The sequence below is a fragment of the Hetaerina americana genome, unplaced genomic scaffold (assembly GCF_022747635.1).
Source record: "Hetaerina americana unplaced genomic scaffold, ioHetAmer1.1.p SCAF_15, whole genome shotgun sequence".
NCBI lineage: Eukaryota > Metazoa > Arthropoda > Insecta > Odonata > Calopterygidae > Hetaerina > Hetaerina americana.
The window spans coordinates 705,975-730,184 of NW_027286625.1; the positions used below are offsets into that span (position 1 = coordinate 705,975).

A 24,210-nucleotide genomic window follows, 5' to 3' on the forward strand; every position below is an offset into this window, starting at 1 on the left:
TTAGATACTATTGGCAACTTTTGATTTGGTGATCAATATTAAAAACTTTTCAGAAAACCGAGGTATTTCAAGCTTGCATTTTTACAAAGTACAAAAGTTTCAAAGCATTTTCTCATCTTCGCGATTGTGATTTTATTAAAAAAAATTAGGTGCTTGGAAGAGAATAGTAAGTATAATCTGCCAACAGATAAGAGTTTACTATGATCATAAAACCTCAAGTCAGGTGTGGGAAATGGTGTCTTAATCTCATCTCGTCTTTCCCAACCAAAAGAGTTGTTCAGCTCAGAGACATGCTTCTGTGTCCTGTGAGTTATCACTTTCAGGAAGTTACCCTATTTGTCATCTTAAATAATGATTTATTCAAAATTTTATGTTTTCTCTTTATATCTCAATGAAATTGCATATTTATGTTTTAACCTTGCATTTTTACCTCAGGTTGGTGTATTTCCATCAAATTTTGTCAGAGAGGAGCCATTGGCGGAGGGTGGTGTGGTTGGCGATGTGGCGGAGAAGGTTATCCCAAAAACAAAATCTGACTCGAAAAGATCAAGTAAGGACTTATTTTTTGTCATCGTGTTTTTTTCTTTTGATTTTTTCAATGTGGAACCTATTCCATGGGATTCAATGTGAAGTATTCTTATTTCTACCTTCTTTCAAGAAGATTCTGGAGGCAATGATTGAGTACAATCTTGTTGGTTTCAACTTGTCATCATTACATCATCACAAACATTGTTTACTATATAGCCGTGGCATTGTCATATTTTTCATTTCTCTTCTCTGGTTGTCATTGTCTTGCTTGGTTTAACTAGAATTCCACCAAGCAAACCTGGTTTGCAGTTAGGTCCAGCTAAAAATCACATTGAGAGTCTGAAAATGAAAATATCATTAAAACAGGTTTATACATGTGAGTATAATCATTCATGATTACATAATTATGTACAAATATATAATTTTCAAAGTAGGTGAAGTCAAATAATGCCTCAATTTAAGGTATTTTATGAAATTTTCCCCCTTTGTATTTATTTCTTCTGTATTGCCCTGTCTTTGCCCTTCCTTTGCTCCTACCATGTCAACATATTGTTTCATGCTTTGTAATCTCTTCCTGAGACACTTCATATTCTTGTCTAGAGATTATCTTTGACCAAATCTGCTGACTTTCTCATTTTAACCCTCATCTTAAACAATTTATCTTTTCTCATATATTTCCTTGGTGATAGCTGACATAAATTCAAATAAAATATCTGTGAGAAAACAGCTGAGCATTCAATACTCATGAATTTTCAGCTGTAATAAAAGTATTTTTCTTTTTGGGATATCAGCTAGTAATGGCATTGACAAATTTTAAACATGCCAGTTTTTGGTACCTTGGATAAGGAGCCCCCAATTTAATTTGGTTTTTGAGCATAACATATTTTTTTAGATCATACATCTTTTACACAGATTTGTCATTGTCTGCATGAACTCAAGATAATGGTGTCTTGAGTTTTTTAATGGTGGTATATTTTCAACCATATTATCTGAGTTGAATTTTATGTATATGCATGGCGAATAGACTTAGTAGCAACCTGAATGTGAGAGAGAGCACAGTTTCGATATTTTTCTTGCACCATTTTAGATTATGTGTTACAATTTAGGATTCTTAGTACCAGTCAATAGTTGAATGATATTAATTTGCTTAAGATGAAATTATTTAGCTGCATTCAACGTATTATTATTTAAATTGAATAATACTTTAGCTGTGGATGCTTATAGTATTTCTCATTTTTCTTTTGTGAAGAAACTGAATGAATGATAGTGAATAGTCATGAGTTTTCTTTTTTACTACTAGCAATATTCTTTATTCCTGTCAAGTTCTTTGTGTCATTGTATATTTCATGATATTTATAAGAATTTTTTTAAAATTTTGAAGTAATAAAATGGAGAGTAGGCCATTTGTTGAAAATATTTTAATTAAAATTTAAGGTGTACTCAATTATTTTAATTCAATTTTGCATTTAATTTATACAAATAATTATTTTACCCCTAGATATGTGCTCCTGTTCTTTCTTATCAAATTGCTGATAGAGAGGTTCTATATATATTCCCATATCATTCACTCTTCCTGTGCAGTCATGCTTAAAATGTATGATTCATACATCTGAGCTCAGAATACCTCCTACTCCATCTCCTCTTTACAGAGCATTGGAAAGCAATGGTAGCCAAAAGATGAGATGGTAGTTAGGGTGGGAACTGTAGTTTAGGAATAAGGAATGTCCTCAATGAGAAAGCAATTGAGTTCTACTGGAGATGGCTCAATCTTAACAAACACATGGATTGAACCCCAAAACATTCTTAGGTATACATATAAAATGCCTTGGGATTCAGAGAGGTATCAGAGGTATACAATATTATATTTATCCACAGATTTAGGGATTTGTCAGTTTTATTGGAGTTGATGCAAATTCTATTTTAATTTGGTACAAGATGTAAATTTCTGTGGACTCATTCATAGTATTTATGAGGGAGAAATTAGGCCAGAAGATTTTGTCAGATCAGTGTTACTTCCTATTCCAAAAAAGGGAAACATATGCATATTTGAGGACTACAGAAAAATAAATTTGATTTTGCGGCTAAAGTGGTTCTCAAGATTATCAGCAAGGCGATGGAGAGCAGGTCAAATGATAACTTAAGGGATGATCAATATGAATTCATTAAAGAGAGGGGCACAGTGTTACCATAATAGTAATGAGTTCACTAATAGAGAGGAATATAGAATGCAATCAGTATGTATTTGCTCGTTTTGTAGACTACATTCCTGCGGAACTACTAAAAACTTTAGGAAAATGTGGGAGGAAGAGTCTATATAGACTGATTCATAGCATCTGTGAGGAAGGAATCTGGGTGGAAGACTTTGTGAGGTCAATGTTAGTTCTTATTCTGAAAGTTCTTATTCTGAAAAAGGTAAAGGCTACATCATGTGAGGACTACAGGACAATAAGTTTGATATCCCACACAGCTAAAGTGGTTCTCAGGATCATAAACAAAAGGATAGGGGGTAGGGCAAATGTTTACTTAGGGGATGATCAGTTTGGGTTTAGGAAGGGGAGAGGTACGCGTGATGCCATTGCAGTAATGAGATTATTAATCGAGAGGAATATAGAATACAACCAGGAGGCATTTGCCTGTTTCGTAGATTCCGAAAAAGCGTTTGATAGAGTAAATGGAGAAAAACTAATGAGTATATTGCAGAAAATAGGAATAGATTGGAGGAAAAGGAGGCTAATCCGCAACCTATACATGTCCCCGACTGCTCAGGTGCGGGTGGGAAACAGAGAGTCCGGATGGGCAGTGTTAGGAAGAGGTGTAAGGCAGGGTTGCCCATTATCACCGTTGCTGTTCAACCTGTATGCAGAGGAAATGATTAAAGAGGTATGGGAAGAACTGGAGGTAGGAATGAAGGTGGGCGGGGAATTCGTAGAATCAGTTAGGTTTGCTGATGACCAAGCTTTAGTTTGTCAGTCAGCCAAGGGGCTGCAAGCATTGCTTAGTGAATTGGAAATTCAGTGCGACAGGTATGGGATGAGAATCAATATAAATAACACAAAGGTTATGCGATTTTCTAGAAAGGAATAGGCTAAGCTAAACATTAAAATAGGAGGGCAAAAACTAGAGTAGGTAGAGCAGTTTATGTATCTCGGAAGTGTTTTGGACCTAAGTGGTGAAAATAGTAGGGAAATAAGGAGAAGGATTGTGTCAGGCAGAGAAGCTTTCACAGGGAGGAGAAAATTGATGACATTGAGTAAGGATGTTTAGAAAAGACTTGAAGAACTTAACTATGGGGCATAGTTTTTGTATGTTATTGTTAAACACTTTTAATAGTTAAATTATTTTTATTTATTATACTAAGAGGAGAGACATTTATTAATGGAGTCATTAGTGCTAAAATTACTTATTTTATTGGTGAATTTAGTTTTCAAAAGCATGGAGAAAGAACCAAAGACTTAATTTCTGCAGGAAAGAATTTATTGGGTTGACTAGTTTCTCTACACTTGTAGCATTATCTGGACTGGACACGGTTGGACATCCAAGAACAATATGCCATTCTGAGCAGTGTATGGAGAAAGGAAAAAATTACCAGTGACCGCCTTATCCCTCTCCATTCCCCCTTTTTAGTCATTCCACAATTACTACCTAAGAACGACTAATGAGCTCTACCCCCCTACCCTACCCCACCCCCCAGAACTCAGTGACTAACCACCAGACACCAAACCCTCCTCTCCCTGATCCTGATCACCCTCTCTCTGCTCACATCACATCCACCCTGGTGTCCTCCCTTCCCTTCCCGGTCATCCCCCGCTAGACCCCACCCATTACCTGTATATGTGAGTGTAACCTTTTTGTAACCAGTCCAGATGATGCTACAGTGTAGCAAAGCTGTTCGATCCAGTAAATTCTTTCCGGTGGAAATGCAAAGTCTTTGATTATTTCTTTGTGCTTTACAAATGGATTTCCAAGTATCTCAGCCATCTTTCAAATTAGTTTTCAAAATTATTTAAGTATACTTTAAGGACCTCTCAGTAAAGAGTGATGATTACATTTTTTACTTGCTTTCTTTTTTATATAAAAATTAATTTAATTTTAATTTAATGTCAGCAGCAGCCATTGAAAGTTGAAACATATTCACTTGAGTAATTTCTGCTTCTGAGAAATGCTATCCACAAAGGTGTTTCTTTATATTGAGGAATAGGAAATAATTAAAGGTGGGAATGACTAAAGGGTGTGGAAAATAAGGAAGTTTAGGGACCCATTAAATATTTAAATTCCACAAGTTAATTTAATTTGTGGAACCTACTGTGCAAAAACTCTAAAAAGTCTCTTGCAATGAACTGTTACCAGCATGTGGGTGATAACAAATGAAATTTTCAATATTTTTTATTGTATCCCTATGCTATGTGGTGATCTTCTTTTACTATGTCAGCAGTGGTATTAATGTTTACCTCCATAAGAGGAGTGACTAGACCTCCTGGTCCACTTTCCTTTTAATTATTTCCCTTCATTAAACATTCTCAAATATTTTCTTGCTATGCTGTGGGGAATATCAGACTACTCTCCATTAGCATCCTTTAGCATTACATATACCTCAGCTGGTGATTTTTCAGGCAAAAATAAAATTTCAATTCAGTCTCTCATGTTATCTCTATTGTCATCATAGGTGAACTGAACATGTTTCAACTTGCAGCATCTGCCAATGCTCCAGTTCTGCAGTCATATCAATGAACTTTTACTAAATATTCATTAGACATTGAGTTAATAGTATAGCGTAAATTGTTCACAAATATTATGAGAGTACAAAATTTATTATCTTTCTCAATTGACTAGTCCTACTACTCATACTATGAAAAAAATATTTTTCTTTTTAAATCATGCTGTTTTTACTTTCCCTGGTTGAATATTAAATGCTCCAGAATCTATTTCAATAGATTTAGCATTTAAATTATCCTGAATATAAATGCTAGATAATTTATGGTACAATTTGTTTTTTGATATCTTCATATCATAACTTGTAATAGCATTCATGAACCTTTATTAGGCATTCCAAATGTCGAGGAAACTTTAAATCCTAGTCCAGGAGAATCTCAAAGCCATGTAATGGAAACCTTAAGCACAGAAAATGAGGCTGGAGTGCCATCATTGCCCCCAAAACCAGGTATTAATTTTGTGAGTCGTTTGGTTAGATGAATTTTTCAGGGCTATTTGATGCGGGGTACTATTTGGTATTCTTATGAGCATGGCTTCCTAAAAACGTTTTCTCTTGTTTACTAACCAAATTTAAGCCAATTTTTATTCCTTATGATTTTATATTTATACCAGTAATGGAAAGGAAGGTTGTGTTATTCTGGAAGTGAGCACAGGCCTCTATTTAAAAAGGACACTTTCTAAACCCCTGTGCTAATTCTGAGTAACTTTCACTGGAAGTTGTTTTTATGGATCATGTTGCATGGATAATTATTAATGAAGTAGTATCTTGTGGCACTTTTTGTTGTTATCAAGCATGCAATTAGCACAAAGTATTACTAACACCACAGTACAATGTACACCTGTATGCACTGGACTCACCCATTTTTGTCCCTCCAATCACTCGAAGAAGAACATCTGAAAAATTGGTAAGCCGGCCATCAACTACCACTTTCATGGATGATCTAACTATATTCTCTCTGTTTGATAAATAATAAATTTAAAGTAAGTGGGGATAATGTTCACTTTGAAAAATTAAAATATGTAGAAAATTTACAACTATGAAATAAGGGGAATGATAAAAGTGAATTGAGTTTTATTATAGTAAATCTGTCTCCCCCTTACAACTCCGCCAAAAACATAAGGAACCCAGCCTTATGATCAATCATAACTTGCGAGTGCAGTCAGTCATTTAAACCAGTCCAAAAGGTTTATGTTAAATTGGAAGATAAATTTTTGGAAAATATGGCTTGAGCATTTAAATCAATTGTGAAACAGGGATAAATTTTATCAACTTTTCTTGGACTGACTCCTCAATTGTACTTTCCTATTATCTATGTGTTTTTTTCTATTTCTCATTGATTTAGTAATGCAATCCACAGAACTCTTCAATCTCAGCTCTCTTCAACACTTGCAGTTTCTCTCATCAATTTTTCTTGTTGACTTCTGCAGTGAATGCTTATTAACTTTTGCTACAATGCTATTTGACATTTCACCATCTGATCCCTCTTTTCCTCTACTGATATGATCAATGTCTACTTCTTCTGGTTTGAAAATTCCATTAGCTCAGTTGTCTTCATCTCTGCTGTCCATGACCTAGCTGTTGCAAATGACCTCAGATTTCCCTAACCTGGCATTTTTCTGCATTTTCTATCCATTCACAGGAAAGATAGTTTCCCTGGAATCAAACACTTGATTGAGTGACATGTTAATCTCTAATTATTATTTAATTTAGTAAATCAATTCCAAGTTTTCCTGTTATAGTTGCTGTTGCCATCAAATCGTATCTTGACCAGTGGATTACTGTTAATTATGTGATTCCATGGATTTAGTGGTGGCATACTACCTTGATCAAAAAGTTCCCGGAATAACCACCGTGTGGCGCTCCCATCGTTCCGATTTGAGTTCTGTTTTTTTTGTTAAATTGGTACATCTGTTGTTGATATTCCCTTTAAATCTTAGTGTCATAACTTGACATTTGCAAAAGTTACGGTCGGTTTTCGGTATGTCCATCAGTGCTTCCTGCGATTTTTCCATTACTTCCTCTCGGCTGCTAAAACGCGTTCCCCGTAAAGGTTTTTTAACTCGATTGAACAGAAAGAAGTCACAGGGAGCCAAATCAGGTGAATTCGGTGGCTGTTGGATGGTATTTGTTGCATTTTTCGTCAAAAAATTACGAATAATGATAGCACTGTGCGACGGTGCGTTATCATGGTGCAAAATCCACGAGTTTTCTGCCCACATTTCTGGTCTCTTTCGGCGAATTGCTTCACGCAAACGTCTCATAACGCCCAAATAATACTCTTTGTTTACTGTCTGGCCTTCTGGCAAAAATTCATGATGCACTACACCGTTGTAATCCATGAAAACCGTCAGCATTGCCTTCTTTTTTGACTGAAAACGACGTGGTTTTTTTGGTCTCGGCTCATTTGGTGAACGCCATTCACTTGCCTGATGTCTGGATTGCGTGTCGTACTCATAAACCCACGTCTCGTCTCCAGTAATGATCCTTTTGATGAATGTGGGATCGGATTCAGCCTCGCAAATCATGTCTTTTGCGACGTCAACACGGTCTCTTTTTTGCATGAAATTGAGGTCTTTTGGCACCTGCTACTTGCTGCTGCTACACGACGGAAACCCAAATCATTAACCACAAGGTCTTGGGCGGATCCATAGGCAATGTTCAAGTCCTCCGCTATTTCTCTGATGGTTAATTTGCGGTTATTGACCAACATTTCTTTTACTTTATCAATTTTTTCACCGACTTTCGATGTCGATGGTCTGCCACTGCGTTCATCATCTTCGATTGACTCACGACCACTTCTGAACCGCTCGTGCCACTGGTAAACGACCGTTTTTTTTAGAGAATCGTTGCCGAAACACTTTTCCAACATTTCCAACGTCCGTGCGCCACTAAATCCGTTTTTTACGCAAAATTTAATACAAGTTCGTTGTTGCAAATTTAAATCCATTTCTGAAATTGTAAAAAATCGCCAACACACACAGAGATAGATGTACTCTTGGCTACGTAACTTTTGCAAATGTCAAGTTATGACACTAAGATTTAAAGGGAATATCAACAACAGATGTACCAATTTAACAAAAAAAAACAGAACTCAAATCGGAACGATGGGAGCGCCACACGGTGGTTATTCCGGGAACTTTTTGATCAAGGTGGTACATTATAGCCCTTGATTCAGTTTCATTTTCCCATGTATTCTTCTCTTAAGCCATAGCTACTACCTAACACACTCATACTAGACAGCTCCTCATCATGCCTCCTTCTATACCACAGGTCAAATAGAGCTAAATTTCATATAGCAGTTGACTTGCTCATGTTCTTAATTAAGCAAGCAGTGTTGATGTCCCTCACCCCCCCAAAACTCAGCTGATAGCCTTCCTTGAATTACTTTACTCTTTGATAATGATAACAGTTGCTAATTGAGCTTCTCAGGTATACCACTGTGGGTGCACTCCGGCCATTTTTAGCTCATGCACCGTATCACTTTCTCTAAGTAAACACTTGAGGTTGCTCACTATTGTATTCACCAGCAACGTCCAATTGAAAGGCCTCAAACTTCCTCTCTTGTGGGTGTTCACCTCTATTTTTGATTGCCACAAATGTCTTGGAGACATCGTTCTAATTCCATATTAATTAAATTTTGCTGTGCCTAGAAATATCAACATTAAATGTGACCAAGTTCCTCCCACCTTTTATGACTTTTGGCTTTACATGGCCCACTTAATCCAATTCAGGTGGTCGTCTCCCTTCTGTCTATGGGAACTTGAAATTTTGTGGCATTTTCCTCTTGAATGCACTTCACATTCAGAATAATCTCATTATATGAAATATTGTAAGCATGGCTAAAGATAAGATGCCTTGAAACAGCTTTTGTTGCAAATGCTGGCTTTGTCAGTTGCTGCCGTTTCACTCCTGAGCTGGCTCTCCACACTAGGATTGAGTCCACTTTTTTCTTATTATTCCCAGGAAATTACATTCATGTTTTCTTGAACAGACCTAACTTTCGGTAGTACGTTAGTACGGAAAAATTTCCGTACCATCATTGCGCTTGTGAAGGCTCCCCGAACACTGCTATTGTTGATGAACAACTAAATGTCAGTATTCTCAAATTTCTAAACAGACAATGAGTTGTCACTGTCAGCATGCCTGCAGTACTTTGCTCAAATGAAGAGTCCAAGGGGATCAAGATGGTGCAGGGGCTAATGTACTGGCTTCCCACCTAGAGGGCACAGGTTCAAATCCCTGCGGTGTTGAATATTTTTCAAAGGTATCTTGATCCCTACTTGAGGTGCTTTGTGGAGGGCACTTTGAGTGAGCACGCCATCCGTCGGATGGGACGCTAAACTGCGGACCCCTTGGCACCTTTCGTAAAGAGTAGGTTAATGCCGACGCCGGGGTTCTCTCCACCCTTCATCCTTTCCTATCCATCCCCTATGGCGCAAATGACCTCAGTTGTCGGTCGCCTCCCCTAAAAACTACTACATGAAGAGTCCAACGATCATTGTAAGCTGCGATCTTCTATGTTAATGAACCTGTTGATTCAACTCATACTATCCTTCTTGGCTAAGTCTTCTGTTACCATTCTCATTGAACTTCTCAAGTAGTTAATGGAAGCGATGAGATTTGCAACCACAGTCCAAAATCCACCTAGTCTGCTCTCCATGGATCACTCTTGTTTACTCATGATTCAGTCAATCATTTCATGCTCTATGTGACAAGTACAGGTCCAACATTTTTAAGTATTCCCACCAGCTCTTCCGCCATATCACCTTGATTTCTTTTCCCATGTTGCTCACTGGCATGTTTCTCCTTACCCCATGCTTGCCAACACCAAAAAAGACTTGTGGTATTTATTCTCATGCTGAAATAATATCCTCAAGAACAAATTGAGACAGTAAGCACGCTAGTTCAAGGCTACAAAACATCAGGTCTATTTTGATTTTTGAAATTATAACCTAGTTTGATGAAATGAATCTTATGACACTATTAGGCTGACTGTAGACCCTTTTTATTCTAGAAAAGTGTTATATGGAGAACTATTGTCATACATAAAACAATCAGCATTTTTCTGAAAATGGGGCTGCAGAAGCATGGAATGAGAGACTATTTCAAATAATGTGATGGTCACTCCATTGTAATGCTTTAAGTGCTTGTATGTACAGTAATCATCACACAAAAAATACATGAAAACATTTCTGAAAAACATTCAAACGAAACTTCAGATTGTCAAGGATTATGTTTCCAGCTTATTCTTCTAAGGTGTCTATTGCTTGGTTAAAGAAAATTCATTGAACTTTCTCATCTATTTTCTGTTTTTTTTATTCCTTCAACCACTTCTAAAAATATGTTACCTTTAGATTTGACCTACCTTAGGAAATCAACAATGAGAATGTTAATGGATGCCAAAAATTCCTGTGGGTACTGCTTTATGAATATTGGTGTATGTTCATCTAGGTTGTGATTGGAAATTATTTTCAGCTTGAAGATGTATGTCTTATGTGCATGAGGAATGTGACTAGTCTGTCTGTACATATATCGTCTTCATTTGAATGTGATTTAATGAGTTAAAACATTTGTAATGAATAATGTTTCTAGGATTCCGTGAATGTTTACAGTAAATCTATTTGAGTTACTGCTCTGAAGATGTACTATTGGATGCATAATTCTGCAAACAAATTGATCAGTGCCTGTTGTATATTGCTTCGTCATTTGGCACCATATCTATCAAGTCTTGCTAGAAAATTAACTTTCCCCTTACTGTGATGATTTGCATTTGATTTAAATCCCCATTCCATTAAAAAATGAAATGCACTCTAATAATAACTTTTGTGCTTGTGCATATCTTCACTGTAAGTGAAATGTGGTAGGATGGTGAGTTTTCTGCAACGATGACCGTTGCTAAAAGAGTACTGTAAAGTACTTCATAAATTCATTATGACTAGCGATAGGAAGGGAATATGTTCTCATCACCAAATGGAAAAGAGAACATAGCATGCATGTATATAATCCCAGGAATTTGGAGTAATAGCTTTGGCTGCAAGTATCATTTATATTGCTCAATGAAGTGGTATCAAAAAGGTATGAAACTCCTGATAATTAAGAGCAGAAGACAAAGGTATACGAGTAGGCAGCAGGACAAAGAAGTATGCCATAGGGTTGCAAAACTTTTCCATCTCTTCATATTTGTCATAACAAAAAATTGAATTTGATATGTAGTGAGCCTTCAATTTAACTCATTTGCATGATGCTTAAATTCATAACTACCACCATAAAAATAAATAAAATGTCATGGAAACCAACCCGTTGATAAAGTTGGGAGATTGTAGGGGTTCGCGTGAAATTGAATCATTTGAGAAGCAAGTGTCTGGAGGATCAAAGATTCACGTTTTTTATATGTGCATCTTTAAATTTTTTACAAGATAATTTAATCAAGATGATAATGTTTTAAATAAATGCCAGATTTCAATCCTAATAATACTGTAGTAATTGAGAATTTTCCTTAAAATAATTTGCATATAATTTGCATCACTTGTGTAATCAATGAATATAATTGACCTAGAATTAGATATGGTTTTCATGGAAATGGATTGTACATTAATCTAACCAGCCATTAGATGTATCCATTTTTTCACCGTATGACTTTTGCTAAAGCAATACTTATCTTTAACTCAAGTCTCTCAAATAATGTTAAAGTTTTGAAAAATTTGTGGCCTCTTTATTTTTTCACCAAATTATGAGGGCAAAAATGAGGTAGCATTTCCGATATATCCCAAGTGCATTCAGAATAAAGATATGGCAAAACTTCAGTATTTCAAAATTTGACTAGAGACTGAAAAAAAATTCACTTCATGACTCATAATGTGTGGGTTTGGAAGAAACAAACTTTCTAAAATAAAAATACTGGTTCTGTATTTGGCTCCTATAATTGCAGTGCTTTTTTTATCTGTGCATTGATATACTAGGCAAATTGATCTGGAAACTTTATAATTCAATTTTTTATACTATGTGTATGATGTAATCACCTGATGCCATGAGTATTTATTTGAAATAAATATGGAAATAGATGTCTTAAAGCGAACAAGAATTGGTTACTGTGATACTTTTCCATAAACTGTACAGCTTAAATGAATTGTATCATGATTGCAATGACTGCATAATAATATGATTCTTACCAAATAAACAAAATACTTCTGAAGACTTTACTGACTAAATTATTCCACATTAGCTACTAACTTAACAGAAGTGTGTATTTTGGGGTCAGTGGAGTTTTTTATGAGGAATTAATAATAAAAATATGACTTTATTATGTGTACATGAATTCTAATAATAATATGGTGCCTTATTATATAATATTGTATATAATTTTGAAATTATGTTTTTAAGTTGTGGGACCAGATCATGATTTTGAATTTCATTGTAAGTTGGTGCATTTTCTTTCATCCAAGCAAATAAGTAATCAATATCGTATTCTTTTGGTCAGGGACTGCTCTCAGGTTTCATTTACAAAATATTTTGTAATAATGAGATTTTATTGTACATACAAACAGGCTCACAAACTTCATCATTGGCTCCACATTTGCATTCGGTTGTAGTTCATAAGTCTTTGTAATTGTCTTTATTCATTCTCATTTTTAAGTAAACTGTTAATTGATCTTAAAAAAAGTATTGCATGTTCCTCTTGTTCATACCTGTCATTATAACTTACTAATTCTTTGAGTGGTAGTAAAAATACTGCTGCTTTGAGCATGGAAATTCAAACCTGTCGGATTGAAAGCAGGTACAAGGCCTGTCAAAAAATGAACCCACCTTGATTCTCCAGCTGATAGTTGTGGTGCTAGGGCTTTATCCTTCCACAGTGCACAGTGGAAGGAGAAAGCCCTGATTGCACTTAGTGCAGTGCATAGTGGTAGAGACAACTTAATGTGCATGCTTGAATTTTTTCCTCAACCATTGAGTGAGCCAGTTGCTGTCAAGTTGGGTGCTTTTGTACATGTTCATCCCTTTTTGATTTCTCTCAGTTAGACTGAATGAGTCGATTTTGTTGGGTAGTCCAGTTATCAGTGTGTTCAGAAACTTAGGGTAAATTTTGGGTCCAGTGGGTCCTGTGCTAGAGATGAGTCATGGGTGTATGGGTACGACCCACAAAATCAACTCATTCAGTCATCTTGAGAGAAATCTAAAATTGATGAACACATACAACAGCATGTAACTCGGTGGCCAGCAGGCAACAACTGGCTCACTCAAAGGTGGAGAAAAAATTCAAGCATGCACATGAAGCTGTCTCCTTCCACTGTGTACACTGGTGCTACCTTAATATCACTACTGAACCCTGGCAAATTCAAGATCGGCTCCTTTATTGACAGGCCTAGGATGTCTCATTAATAACATTAATTTTTATTTTTGAATGTGATCCATAAATGTGAATACTCTACTGTAAATAGTAAAACTAATAAAAAACTTATTTTGCATAAATTTCTCTGCATTGAAAAAGTAACATCTGTCATCAAATTAACTCATTTTAAGAAACTATTGTACTTGTAATGTGTGAGAAAACATTGGTTCTGGCATCTCGATTATGAAATTTGAATTACCATTGATTTGTGTGACACCAGAGGTCTGTGATCAGATTGGCAACACAATGAATTGGGATTTCTTGAAAATATGAAACTTTAAGAAAAAATGTCATGTCTTGAGATAATATTGAGAAATAAAAATGAAACGGTTATTTATCTGTAAAATATTTGTTGACCATTTAATCCTATAATGTGGGTGCTAATTAATTTTTAGACAACTATAAAATATTGTGACTTGTGCATTTAACCATATCAAGGGCTATAGTTTTGATTTGGATTTCATAGATTATCTGTGTATTTATTGTGGCATGATAATGATTCAGTTGTCATTGGAAGTTGAAGCTATTTAATATTTTGTGATTATGTGTATTGAATACCTAATCTGACTAACAAAACATTTACTTCTTTATGTGAATCTTTCTCCTGATAAAATTTTAAATTTTTTTCAAGCAAAAGAGTATTGTAGAGTACTCTTTCCTTATGAAGCAGCCAATGGAGATGAACTAACACTCACCAAAGGGGATACTGTTCTCATATTAAGTAAGGTTGTTCAGGATAAGGGGTGGTGGAAAGGGGAATTGAAAGGAAAAATAGGAGTCTTCCCAGATAATTTTGTGGAACTTATTCCTGCTGATGTGGTGAGTCATAATTTAAAATCCGATCCATTATTGTAATTTGATGAATGGATCAAAATAGCTACTCCTGATCAGATATATTTTTAAGTTGTATGCATATTTTTAATTGAGTATTAAATATAGTTCAAGCACCTGTCCTGGCAATTAACATGCCTCTTCCCCCTCCCTATCAATGCCAATCGCAACTCCATTTTCTTTCGCCTCCTTCTCTCCCCCCTCTCTCACCCACCCCTCCTCTCCCTCATGATTGGTATATAAGTGGACTGCGACTGATTTATTTTGTACCTGATGATGACGCTTGAGCATTGAAACCGGTTGTATGCTAATAAAGGACAGTGGAAAGTTACTTTGTATTCTTAATTTTATTAAAATGAATTTCCACAAGGTTGAGCCGGGAACAATTGAATAGTTTGGACTCTTCAGACTGCCTGTTTTTGCCACAATTCCCTGTTCTTACTTAATATATTTTAGAGAATTATCAGTAGAAAATATGATTTGAGGACATTTATATTTTATTTGTGAAATGTTTCATGTGATAATATACAATATGTTTTAACCTATAACTGGCCATTTTAATCATAATTTAACTAAAACATCCATCTAAAAATGTAAATTTGTATTTATAGGCATATATGGCTTCCAAACCAGGTTAAGTGCAATGTCTTTATGTGGTCATTTTTATTTCAGTGAACCCACGTATGTTTATGTTGCATATAATTATTGATGAGGTAATATTTTTAAATTTAATGTGTCCACAGTTTTATGCCATAATCATATATGTATCTAGTCCCAAAGTCTCGATCTTGTTATTTGTGTCCCAGGTGCAAAGCAGTGTTAAGTAAAAATCTGTTTATGGTAATTTAAAAAGGTTTTCCTTTGCTAACGACATAGTTTTACAAATGCCTTCATTAAAGGGATATCAGGAGTTCACAGTCAAGCTTTGTTTAATTTATAATATTCTTAAAGAAATGCCATGTGTATAAATGCATTATTACTGGGAGCCTCACCAATGGAGTCAAAAAAGACCATACTCATGTCCAAGGATCTATCAAGAAATTATGGAGCCTATCTTATTGTGTCTTTTAAAACAGCAAGTCTTATGCTGATAACATTACAGTATTTATAGGGGAATGTTGATTTCAGTTGGATATATATTAATTGCTTACTGTTAGTTTAAAAACAGCAGCTTTTAACCAGCATTCATTTTTATATTTGATTTGGATTCCTTTTCTTTCCCCAATACTCTTCTGCAAATAAATGATGGAACCCTTGTGATCTTTTTGAAAACCATTAAAGAGTTAACTCTGAGCTCCGAGATGGTTGTCAAAAACCTCAGAAATTTGTTTCCAAATTGTACCATACAATGTGCTGTCTATATGATATTTAGTCTGTGGTATTGCTAAATAGAAAAAGAAACTCCAATTTTAATATAATTTGTTAAATTTATTTAATTTAATACTCCAATTAATACTCTAATTAATGATTTAGTTCTTTTAACTTTTTTTCCTGTACAAGGAGAAAATCTCACATGTACAGTGTATAATGTTTAACATGTTGAACTTGGTTAACATATGTTGCTTAAATGTAACATTTTTCCCAAAGGGCCCCAAGAAGGCAGATAGACTAACGAGTAATGTATCAACGACTGATACTGGAGTGAAAGCTGTCATAAAAACTGACCCTGCACATCCTCCTGAAGCAACCACTTCTCACACAGAGCCCCTTGAATCACCAAGTAAAGGTAAATCGATGCTCTAGATTTTTTGATGGGATAAATAGGATGAACGATATGGTGAAATATATTAGTAATGAAATGGGCTCTTTGTGTTGATATTCTTTGACATATTTTGCATGAAGATATATGCCTATAGATTAGATTTTATAAATTTAGCCGTACAATTTGATTGATTATGTCTATCCTCTTTTAGAGGTTGAAAAGTAAATCCAATGAAGATTCAAATCAAATCCCCAATTCAAGATTTGGGGAGAAGAGGATTAGGCAAATTCCCGAATAATCATGTTGCTAGCCCAGGGATTGATGGGTGTAGTAGTGTAGTGAATAAAGATTATTGTAATTTTATAATAGCTGGTTCACTGTTGTCTACTTAGCAAACCTTTGTACACAGTCCCTCAGATTGAGTAGTTTCAGGCATGATGTGGTGGAATTCAAATATATGAGGGTGGTACAATAAGTCCTTAGAAAATCCAAGAGATGGCACTCGTAGTATCGAAAATAAATGTTTTCCATTAAATTACACTCCTAAATAGTTAGCTGTTAAATTTTCAGCTATATCCGTCATATAGTTTCAATGTTGTCATCGAATGAAGTAAACAACTTTAATTTGTCTATAAAAATTGATAAAAATGAGTTTCGAGCAGTGATTAGTCACTTATATTTGAAAGTGTTGACACCGAAAGAAATCAAAACTGAGTTGGATGAAGTTCATGGCACATTTATGCCTGTGTTTGCAACTGTTTACAATCGGGTGAATGAGTTTATATGTGGTTGTACATCCACAAAAGATGAATGCAGATCTGTATGCCCTGTGGAAGTGTCTACCCCCAAAACGATTCACAAAATCCACAATATGATTTTAAGTGATCGACGACCTGAAGTGCGGGGAATAGTAGAAGCCATAGGCATATCACGAGGTACAGTAGCTTCAATTTTGCACAAAAGTTGTGCATGAAAAAAATCTCGGCAAGATGGGTGCCGCATTTACTCACAACGGAGAATAAGCGCAAGCGTGTGGTCCACTCTGAGGTTGTTTTGGCACTTTTCCGTCGCAATCCTGATGAGTTTCTGTGTCGATATATAACTGTTGATTAATCATGGATACACCACTGCACTCAGCAGACAGTCAATATAGCGGATTTTTGAAAATGAACAGGCTCCGATGAAATTGAAGATGGTCAAGTCGGCCGGTAAGGTTATGGCCATCGTCTTTTCGGATGCTCGTGGAATCATCTGCATTGATAACTTGAAAAAGGGAACAACGATAGCAGGAGAGTATTATGCGTCATTAATGGAATGACTGAGCAAAGAAATCAAGGAAAAGCATCCTCATCTGACAAAGAAAAATATTCTCTCTTATCAAGACAATGCACGGGTGCACACCTGCACAGTTGCATTGGTCAAAATCATAGAATTAAAGTTCCAATTATTACAGCATCCACCGTATTCATCAGATTTGGCCCCCAGTGACTATTTCTTATGTCCAGACTTGGAGAAATGGTTTGACAGGCGAAGGTTTATGTCTAACGAGGAAGTACTCAATCAAACAAATGCCTATTTTGAGGAGCTTCCAAAATCCTACTTTTTAGACGGCTTAAAAAAGTTGGAAAAACGCTTTGACAAATGTATAGAGTTGAAAGGAGATTATGTTGAAAAATTAAAAAGAAATTTTCTCAAAAAAATGGTTTTTCCTGGTTTTTTATAAGGACTTATTGTACCATCCTCGTAATAAAGAATGAATAATAGCAATTTTCCACTAGGTAAGATTTATGAATTATCGGGTTACGATGTATTACATCATCTTCAGATCTGATCCTGACGGCGATGTAATACATTGAAACCCAGTCGTACATGTCTTGTCTAGTAGAAAATCACTACTATCCATTCTTTATTACAGTTTACCATGTGGGAAAAATTAGGCCTTCATTTTCTCATAGGTATTTATAGCCCTTATCTTCTTTGTTGGAGTTAGATATGAGGGAGTTAGACAAAATGTGCCTTTATCACTTAGTCAAGCATCATTGAGTTGTGCAATTAAAGCCTAGGCAAATGAAATTTATTAAGTTTTTATTGCACTTTTGATGATTATGAAATTAAGCAATGCAGACAGTTTTATACAGTTTATTCGGGGTGCTTGTCTTCTCTCAGTGTCCCTGATATAAACATTGTTTTGTTTATCAATAAGATATTTAGATTTACATGAAGCTGGAATACCTGTTTAGTAACAGCAGTTTCTCTCTCCAAAGAATAAAGCTTAAAATTCTATCATTCTATCAGCTTAAAATTTAGAATATATTTATAGTTAATAGATTTTTCCCTGAATTCTCTCATGTAATTGAAAATTATCTTTTAAAATCACACAAAACTTGAAGAATTCATACATTTCCCTCATGATTTGAAATTTACAATCCAATCGGTAATTTTTCTTTAATCATTCTATCTAAACAGAAATCATATTTTCCATGCCATTAGACTTGTTTACTGATATTTTGTGATCATGAAAGAAATAATATCAATAGAGTTAGTCATTGGTAAAATGCATGTAATGGGTTGAAGAATGTTTTGGAAGTTGAAATAAGTTTGATGAATGAATAGTGAAGTTAAAGTGAACTTAATGGATACATTTTTTGTTGGATAGTATTACACCAATCATTGTAAGATATATGTGCAATTTTCCAGGAGAAGAGAAGCCTCAGGTTCCACCAATTCCTGGTAAAAAGCCTCAGTTGCCCCCTCCCCTAAAGAAGCCACAACGCCTTCCACCCGGACACCCCCCTTCAGTGCAGATGTCCTCAGCATCTGCTGCCAGTGGCCTGTCTGCTATAAAACGTATCTCCGGAGAGTTTGAGGCATGGGGAGCAGCAGGAGATGCCCCAGATGGAGCCAAGATGAGTTGCATGTCAAAGTCCAACAGCCATGCCAGTGAGTTATTCAAGAATTTCAATCCTACTATTGAAATTGACAGGAGTATTCATATTTCAGGTGTTAATAGTTTATTGCTGGTTTAATTAATGACAACAGTTTAGTATTTATCTTTTAACCCTAACAGTGCCGCATGCAAACTAATCTAGAATCCAATTCATGTGACTCTTATTTCCGTTAAAGGAAATACTGCAGTTCCATGACTTATCTCAAAAATAGTTGAGACGTATCTCAAGAAAACAGATAAATTGACATAATATTTCATCTATTTTTATGAAGTGACAGTATGTGGGAGAGCCTTTTTTTTGTATATTATCCTGATTGTACTCATTATTTATTCAGACCCAATAAGTGCAGTGAGATTAAGAAGAATAGATTCATCTTCGTCGTCAGCCTCAACCATCTCTGATAATGTAGGAAACTTGCCTCCATCTGGGGAGATGGACTTTGACAGTGTAGAGAGGTCTGCAATGCTTTCTCATCCAACAGCTTCAAGAGCCAAGGCACCAAGGAGAAGACCTCCATCGGCTATGTTCCCAGGCAAAGAAAATGTAAGTCACTGTTCAGTAAATACCTTTTGTGAAAACAGGAAGCATTTGAAGCATAAGCATAAGAAATCCTCAATTTTTTGTTCACATCAACAATCATCTTGCATTCAAAAGCATTACAAAGTTATATTGTGGGAATGGGATAATGTAATTTGTAGTAATTAGGGGATGCAAATAACTGCTAAGATCATTTGTGTCATTAGGGATAGGTGGTTAATTTGGTTGATGTAGGATTTTCAGGGATTGTGAGGAAGGGTAAAGAAAAACCCAGCATCAACATGAGCTTACTCCTAGCGAAAGATGCCAAGGAGCTGGATGTAATGCAACCCACATCTCAGTATACTCCCACTTGAAATCCTCCCCAGAAGGTACTCAAGTAAGGATTGTGATAACTCTGGAAAGGTTAATCCTTTGAAGTACCAAAGTTGCTCTGAGTGACACTGATGAAAGTTCCCAAAAATACCAGCATTCCTATGGGTGATTTTTCCTGATGGCTATAAATGTTAATAACAATTAAAAAATCCTAATTTTTTTGATTTTTTATCTTCTTGTGCTTAACTATATATAATTGTTATTAACTTTCAGAACATTATTATAAATAATAATGTTTTTACAGACATTTTTTCATTCCTTCTGCATTTCTCTTTAAAATAGCCTGGCAGTTTTTGCACGGAATGAAGCATTTATGCATGGCACTCAAAGGGTTAAGGGGAGGGGGTAATAGAATGTCATTTTCTTGATTCCCAGTGGGCCTCCTCCTGCAGTTTTATCCTTTTAAAAGTTAGGGCACAATCATCTTAACAAATTATGATTTCAGGACTCTGCAGAAGACTCCCAGCTATTTCACTCACTCTCTATCATTCTCCAGTGCAACTAAGGTCGGTAGAAGTTAAGGACAGGGAATAAGAACTTCTTAGTTCTATTGAACATGTTTTCTTTCATTGCTGTATCTTGGCAGTCCAGGGCTAGAGCCACATAAAATAAACATGGCACGCAGTAACCTGCTCAAGGGCTAGTGCAAAACAGTTGCATGCTTGTTTTAATATCTACATCTACATCAATACTCTGCAAACCACCAAAAAGGTGTGTGTTAGGGGGTCTTCTTGTACAAAGTTTAAGTTCATTCACCTTACATGCCCTTGGGTGAGAGGCATGAGCCCATGGTTTCTTTAGCATTGCGAAAGTGGCTCCTTAATTTGAATTGAGTCAGGGTACCCAAAAGCAAGAAATTTCACTAAGGATAAATTAATCACCTTGAACATAAATCAAGCCTTTACTCCCTTGGTATCCAGCCAAGTTCTTTAGACAGTTTAGTTACCTTGGCATCTTTTTACCCAGTGAATTTGTTATTGCTTAAATGGACAAGGGCTTATTTAAATTAAAGTCAAGGAGAGGAACTTGGTTTGGTAAATATGATGCTGGCTTGCCCCTAGGGTATTGGTTTGAACCCCAGTGGTGGCAGACTTTTTCAGAAGTATCATGTTCCCTACTCAAGGTGGAGATCAATTAAAGTGGTGTGCACCAATCAGGAGGTTGAATTTTGGGTAACTCCTCCCCCAATGATTACTACTCGTTTCTTTATGCCATTAGAAATCCACCGGGTAAGAGGATGCCTTATTAGCTAACTTGCTAAAGTACACTGCAGGAATTCAATGGATCTAGGTTTGAATCTTTGGCAAGGTGAATGATACATGATTGGTAAAAAAATTATCAGGAAAAGTGTAGGAAAAATAGATTTATTTCTGATATTGCTACAATACCTCAAAATTCTTCGAAGTATATCCCATGAGTGTCAAAACATTTAACCAGTGGCATTCCATGACTTGAAGGCTCCCTGGTTGGCAGATTCCGGAAGGTCCTTAAGGGTAAGGGTGCAAGCTTCTTTGTCAGCACAAATGGTCCCATAGTGGTGTCCTTTGAGTGAGGATTTCACTTGTGGGAATAGGAAATAGTCTGCTGGTGCCAAGTGAGGACTGTAGAGGGATTTGGGAATTGTCACGATGCCATTGCAGAAGGTCTTCGCAAGCAGACACTTGACTCTGCTCTTGGTCGTCTATCAAGAATTTTGTGACAAGTTTACGCAGATCTTTCACATCACCAAATTTTCAGTGATAATGGTGTGTATTGTCATCTTATCAATTCAATACGATCTGCAATCATGCTCACGCTTAACCAAGGTTCTGAAATCAGCATTACACGCACACATCAGGAAAAAATTGTTCCCGATACTTTTTATACAAACCTTTTGCACTGTGTAATATTCACATGTGTATTTGGGTAGCCTCCAGCTTCTGCCTCCATTTAAGTTACCATTCTGGTATATTTTTGCAGTTTTTTCATTGAGTCAAATGTATTTGGTAGTGCTGCATCTCAGTCTCCTGGGCATTACAAACAAGTCTTTTGCTGGTTCCTCATTTAAATTCAATTAATGGAATATTTTAGTTGTGCATTTACACTTTTTAATAGATGGAGCATAATCTATTTGATTGAAAATTCCCTTATTTCTGATTTAGATTAGCAGAAGGCAAAGGAAAAGAAAAAAAATTTTTACTTGACTGTCCAAGAAAAGTAAAAACAGGGCTGAAAAGAATAATCTGATTTTGTACCACTCGCCTGTCAAAACTAACCTTTGGGTTGATTACTGTATTTGTTGTTTGATTTTTAGTAGCTGATTTCTATGAAAGGGAAGATTACAAGTTGATGCAATCTCATATGTAATTAACTCGTGAACTTTTACATATCATTTGATTTTTAATATTCTTCTAGTTACCTTAAGGATGTCCAATGCCCACCTGAAAATGCTGTTCCAGTCTCTATCCTTAATCTGATTGCTGCTATTAGATAAATAGTTGTAGTTTTCACAATAATGAAGTTTAATTATTTATTTAGTGCTTAAGAATGAAATTTTGTTATCAAAATGTCATTAGCCAAGATAGCACCAAACACTCTTTACAAAAATGTATAATATTTCAACATATATTGCAATGGGTCTGATAAGAACAGATAAGAAAAATTCTCATTCCTGCCCATGACCTCAATTCTTTCTCTATGTATTGAATCATTTGCCAACAATTATGTTAGTATTCAGGAGTCCATTCCTCCTTTTATATGTTACATTATACACTTTTGGGATTAACTAAGGTTATTTCTTAAATTATGCAGCATATAGGTACCTGTATCTTGATCCTCTTCCTGGTAAAGCCATCCAAATTACTTCTTAATTCAAGAATTACTTCTTTTTTCAACAAAGCGATAAGTGTTGAAGGGTTTGTTGGGCTCGCATGTATGTTGTGATAAAGTGGTGCATTGATGTGATGGCATGTGTGAGAATGATATTTGGATTGCAATCAATGTGTGCTCACATTGCAGGAGGGCGGCCTGATGAACGGCTCCGCGGAATCAGAGGAGACTGTGGGCATTGTTGTGGAGGCCCCCAGAACTTTTGTAGAGAATGGTGGAGTCTCTGAGGATGCCACCAAGGATGCAGATGGCACTGTAGCGACAGCAAATGGTGGGAGTGAGGACATAAGGGAGAAGAAGAGTCCAGCAGGTGCGGCCAGTCGAGCACCCTTCATGGAGGAGCTGAAGATGAGTCAGGCAAAGAGGGGAAATCCCGTAAGCAGCAACGTCAGGTCCGTGACAGTCCAGCCATCGACGGTGCAAGTTGTCCCTTCGAGCACCACACCCCCCAGGCCACTCAGCCATTCTTCCCCCCCCAACCCATACCCTGCACATGGGGTGCATGTGCACCAGGGTGCTGCAGCAAGTGATGTCAGCCAGCTGAAGCAGCAGCGGCCCTTCTCATCGAGAATGGAAGAGGGTGAGTGATGGGGAAATAAGAGTTGTGTTGCGTTTTTATGTATGGAATGAATTTTATCAATTTTTTTATGGTGTGGTGTGGTTTCAATGTTTCTTGTGGTATTTCTAATGTTTAGACTCTTCTGGACCATCTTGCATTGGAGGGGCTTATGTATGTGCATAGTCAAACTAGATGATTGGTTTGCTTCTCAATTGCTAATTTTCCTTTATATAGGTGTTTAGATTGCTCAAATCTCTGATCTTATTTCAAAGCTTGCAGGTATTTTGGTATGCTATCTATTCCCTAAGCACTATTGCAGCTTAATCATAAGTATAGAAGAAAAATTCATGATAATTTGGAATATGAATTTTGTTGGCAATAAAACATCTGATATTTGAACTCATGTAAAGTCTATTTCACATTGCCAAATTTTGGATGATCTTTGGATAATTTTATGGGAACTGATCAGTTAATACAGTGGAAAATCTGCTGTCTCACGCTCTTATTTTGCACAAATGAGTGTGGTGATTTGAAAATCAAACCCCTGCCTGCTTACTCAGAAACTCAATGAGCCTTCAAGAAGTGTTCAGTTCAAAACAGCCGGCTAAATGTGATGTGGAGTTCACAGGAAACTTTTTCATCGTACCATGCGTACAAGACATCACCAATAAGGCAGCAGCGATGCGCGCCATACATTTATTTTACTGTAATTCTGAGTCACATATATACCAAATTTTGAAGCAATGGTGAAAAAGTCTTTAG

At 36.1% G+C, this 24,210-nt stretch overlaps 1 protein-coding gene across 2 annotated transcripts in view; it reads left to right on the forward strand.

Moving 5' to 3' along the window:
* Positions 1-24,210, forward strand: part of cindr (CIN85 and CD2AP related) — a 49,880-nt gene that overhangs the window by 9,056 nt on the left and 16,614 nt on the right. The window contains exons 5-11 of one of the 2 annotated variants that reach the window (XM_071583753.1): positions 436-550; positions 5,570-5,686; positions 14,260-14,447; positions 16,047-16,185; positions 18,859-19,101; positions 19,444-19,652; positions 23,019-23,469. In XM_071583753.1, the coding sequence (XP_071439854.1) occupies positions 436-550; positions 5,570-5,686; positions 14,260-14,447; positions 16,047-16,185; positions 18,859-19,101; positions 19,444-19,652; positions 23,019-23,469 (1,462 nt within the window). The remainder of the gene's footprint in view (positions 1-435; positions 551-5,569; positions 5,687-14,259; positions 14,448-16,046; positions 16,186-18,858; positions 19,102-19,443; positions 19,653-23,018; positions 23,470-24,210) is intronic. The other variant, XM_071583754.1, reaches the window with a different exon arrangement.